General features: G+C 61.5%; 1 protein-coding gene across 1 annotated transcript in view; it reads left to right on the forward strand.

Moving 5' to 3' along the window:
• IQCN (IQ motif containing N) overlaps positions 1-4157 on the forward strand; it is an 11643-nt gene extending 7486 nt beyond the window's left edge. The window contains 1 exon segment of the mRNA XM_021683197.1: positions 3224-4157. Within this exon segment, the coding sequence (XP_021538872.1) occupies positions 3224-4150 (927 nt within the window). The 3' untranslated portion in view covers positions 4151-4157.
• The last annotated feature ends 373 nt before the right edge of the window (positions 4158-4530 follow it).

Genomic DNA, 4530 nt, shown 5'->3' on the forward strand with positions numbered 1-4530 from the left:
CCGGCCATCTGTGACCGGTGGGGTGGCCCCCAGCCTAGCCCGGCCATATGTGACCGGTGGGGTGGCCCCCAGCCTAGCTAAGCCATCTATAACTAAGCTGTCTATGAGGAGTGGAGTAACCCCCAGCCTAGCTAAACCATCTATAGCTAAGCTGTCTATGAGCAGTGGGGTAACCCCCAGCTTAGCTAAGCCATGTATGACTGATGGGGCGGCTCCCGTCATAGCCCAGCCATCAGTGGCCTGTGTGGTGGCCCCCAGCCTGGTCCAGCCATCAGTGGCCTGTGTGGTGGTCTCTAACCTAGCCCAGCCACCTGTGACCGGTGGGGTGGCCCCCAGCCTGGCCCAGTCATTTGTGGCCAACAGGGGGCCCCTCAGCCTCTTCCAGCCATCTGTAATCGGTGGTACCAGTTGTGCAGCTGGCCAGTCGGGCTGGGTCCCTACAGTGGGTTCAAATCTACCACCAAGAGTGAATGCCGTGGCCCCTAGTCTGCATCACCCATCATTTGTGACTGAAGTCCCCTGGAGCACATCATATTCCTCTGCCATGAGCAGCCCGGGCCAAGATCTGAGCCAGTCACCTGTGGCTGCTGGGATGGCCCCCTGTCAAGATTCTGTAATGGTTGGTGGGATGGCCTCAAACGCCCAGGCCCCTGAGTTCAGCGAGGTGTCCCTGGCGTTTCATCAGCCGCTCGGTGTTGGTGGGGGACGCCCAAGCATCACTGAACATTCTGAGGTCACTCTCTCAGCCCCAAATCTCTACCAGGCATCCGGTGTTAGTGGAGAGGACTCTTATCTAGACCAGGGAACCAGTGTATGTGCTAGGGCTCTGTTCCGGGGCGCTGTGGCTGCTGGTATGTTTCCAAATACGTCTCGGGGGACCCTGGCTGCTGGTATGTTCCTAAGTATGTCTCCAGGGCCTGTATCTCCGGGTATGACAGGGAGTGTGTGCCAGAGAAGTGTGACAACTGGTCTGGGCCCAAACCAGTTTCAGATAGCCAGTGGCGTGACTCCCATTGCATCCCCGGCCCCTGTGGCAGGTGCCCCTTTGATTCACAAGCAAGCCTCAGAGGGCCCTGGTTTCTCTCGGGCTTCAGTGCCCAACAGACTGGGTACGAGTCCATTCAGGTTTTCTCAGGCCAACGCGGGCGCCAGCATGCCTCAGGTCAATGTTGATCTCCCAGTATCTTTGAACCACCAGCATCCTTCGGTGTCCACGATCACGGCACCCGGTTATGAGCAAGCAAACGCTTTCAGCCCGGAGCCCGTGATGGACACAGCTAGTGGCCTGGTGCCAGGTTCTGTAGCCAGTAGGATGACCACAGCCCTGGCCCGAGGTACCGTGGCCAGTGGTGTGGCCCCCAGCCTTCCCCCAGGGTCTGTGATCAGGGGCGTGGGGCAGAGCCTGTCTCCAGGGTCCGTGATCAGTGCTGTGCCTCCCCACCTTCCGCCCGGTTACGTGGTTGGTGGTGTGGCTCAAACCCTTCCTGAAGGGTCTGTGATCTGTGGTATCAGCCATAGCCTTCCCCCAGGATCCGTGATCAGCGGCATGGGCCAGGGTCTTCCTCCAGATCCCATGGCCAGTGCTGTGGCCCAGAACTTTCCTCCAGGTTCTGTGGCTAGTGGGGTACCCCCCAGTCTGATGGCGACATCTGGGGCTGGTGGGAAGAGACAAAGCTGCATAAGACCCTCAGTGAGTTTCACTTCCCCAAGCCTGATCCCAGGTTCAGTGTCAAGTGGGATGGGCCCAGGTGTGTCTCCTGGGTCTGTGGCCTCTAGTGTGGTTCCAGCCATAGATCCCGGGGGACTGAATCAGGGCCTGATTCTAGGGTCCACGGATAATGCAGCTGGCCTGCCATCCACAGTGGGTAATGTGGCCCAGAGCCTCCCCCAGGGGTCCATGCTGATCGGGATCTCTCCCCGTCCTTACCATGGAGCCCTGCCTGGGGAAGGGTCTACAGCCCCCTTCCAGGCATCCCATGCCACTGGCCTGGCTCAACTGCAACCCCAGGCCTTGGAATCTAGCGGCACAACCAGGAGAGTACTCCAAGGGCCCACGGTCCTACAAAGAGCCTCCCAGTTGAGCCACGCTCTTGAGATGATGCCATTTGAGGCCACAGATGACCAAGCCATGATGAAACCAGAGGACCTGAACAAGGCTGTGTCCCAGGTGTCCGCATCCAGTGCGGAGTCCATGGTCCTTGACGCAACCCCGTGGATGTCCCATAATCCCCTGTCAACTGACCACAGCCACGAATTCCTTCCCGATGGTCAAAGGCCGTTGTTGGAAATGGTTCCTAGCCAGACCAAGTCTCTGGCCAGTGGCATGACTCCTGTCCCGCCCCAGTCCCTGAATTTTGCCAAGCACTGCATGGCTGGTGGCACCACTCCAACGCTGCAGCAGAGGTCAGCAACCAGTTGGGAGGCCCCCAGCTCCCACTTTGTGACTGCTAGCAGGGTTCCCAGTGTGCACATGGAGCCTGTCAAGGTTACTGGGGCCCCCTTGACTCGACAGGCATCAGTGGCTCACGTGGTGCCCCAGAGCCCCTCGGTGACTCACAGGGTGCCCCAGGGCCATGCCCACAAGATGGGAGCTTCTCCCATGGTCTCAGGGTCACCCAAGCTGTTCCATAGCAGTACTATGGCATCCAGTGTGTACCCAGGGTCTATAGCTGGGGTGGGGACCCCAAGCACTTCCCAGAGGTCAGGGACCACCCACAAGACCTCACATGTGTTGTACCCGCCCACGGCTGGGGGGATAGCATCTGGTGGGTTCCAGGTAGAAGCGGTCCCCAGGGCACACAAGAAGCCAGAGTCTGGGGACCTGACTCGGAGCAACCACAAATTTCTTGGCTCTAGAAAGTCCTACAGGTTCATGCATGGTTGTCTTGTCTCAGACATGCTAGACGGTAATGTAGCCAGGGTTGTGCCCTTGCCTGAAGTGCAGGAGCACGCCTCCAGGTCCTCACAGGAGAGTCCCGAACACTCCAAGAGTGCACCACCAGCCGTGATACCCATCATCCACCCCACCGAGGTGGCACACAACACGACCGCCCCTAAGCTGCCCCTGGGGTTTCGGAGGGTGTCTTTGGGCTACGAGTCTTCACCTGATGGTTCCCGGAGGCCCCTTTTTACCCCGGAGTCGATGCAGGGGTCCCGGGATTTCCATAGCGCCGTGGTTCCTGCAGGCAGTCACAGGGCGTCCCTGACTCCCACTGTACTCCAGGGCCCTGTGGATGCCGGCATAGCTGGTGGCCAAGCATGGAACTCGGCCGTCCCCAGTGTAGCCGTCAGGCCCGTGAGCAGCGCCGGAGCCCCCGGTGGCGCCTGGGATCCGGCCAGGGCTTCTGTGCCCTGGGACACTGCGGGTAGAGAGGCAGAGGAGGATCCCAGACAGTCGGGGGAGCTGGTGACGTCGATGCAGGCTGTGGAGAAGATAATCATCCGTGCCGTGGTCACCATCCAGGCGGGTGCCCGCGGCTACCTGGTGCGCCGAACCATCAAGGTGTGGCACCAGTGGGCCGTCATCATCCAGGCCGCCTGGCGCGGCTACCGTGTGCGGCGGAACTTGGCCCGGCTCTCTCAAGCTGCCACCACCATCCAGGCCACGTGGCGAGGCTTCTGCACCCGCCGGAACCAAACCCAGGCAGCATTGCTCCCAGGCGCATGGACCAAGACAGACAGCAGGACCAAGTCCGCGTCGGACCACCGCTGCTTCCAGTCCTGCCAGCCGCACGTCTGCCCCCTCTGCCAGTCCCTGAGCCCCAGGCTGGGGAGCCCGCCCAGCGTGGTGATACTCGTGGGGTCCAGCCCCCGCACGTGCCACACGTGTGGCCACACCCTGCCCACTCGGGTGGTGCACGGCATGGGCCGGGGCTCCAGGGTCCAGGCTGGCGTGCCGTGGGCCTGCGGCACCCCGATGGCCTCCCGGAGCCCCCGGCAGTCCCATCGCCAGCATAAGGCAGCCACGGCCATCCAGTCGGCCTGGAGGGCCTTCACGGTGCGCCGCCGGCTGAGGCAACAGCAGATGGCTGCCAGGATGCTCCATGCCACCCGGCGTGGCCACCACACCCGGGCCTCCCTCACTGCGGATGCGCTCTTGGGACCAGCAGGGTGGGACAACTCGCAGCACATGCAGTGGCCAGGCGTCTAGGACGTTGGCTGACTGGTGGGGGGGGGGGCGTGCATCAGGGGAGGGGCAGTGTGGCTCTCTGGGTCTAACGAATAAAGCCCTCCACAGCCTGAGTCTTGGTCCGCCTGTGCTCATGGGGGTGTCTTGGGTGTCTGGTTCGGGGAGTGGGGGGGAATTGGGAGGATCTGGAACATCCTGGATGGGAGCCTCCAACGATGCACTTGGTACATGGGGTCTGTGGCTGGGATGGGGACCCTAAGTCTTTCCCGGAGGCCAGGGCGAACCAACCGTGTGGTCCCACCTCTGTTGCTGTATCTATCCACGGCTAATGGGGTGGGGTCCAGTCAGTTCCAGATGGAAGCTGTCCCCAGCACATTCCAGAAGCCACCGTCTGGGGATCT

Source organism: Neomonachus schauinslandi, chromosome 1, assembly GCF_002201575.2.
Source record: "Neomonachus schauinslandi chromosome 1, ASM220157v2, whole genome shotgun sequence".
NCBI classification, from domain to species: Eukaryota; Metazoa; Chordata; class Mammalia; order Carnivora; family Phocidae; genus Neomonachus; species Neomonachus schauinslandi.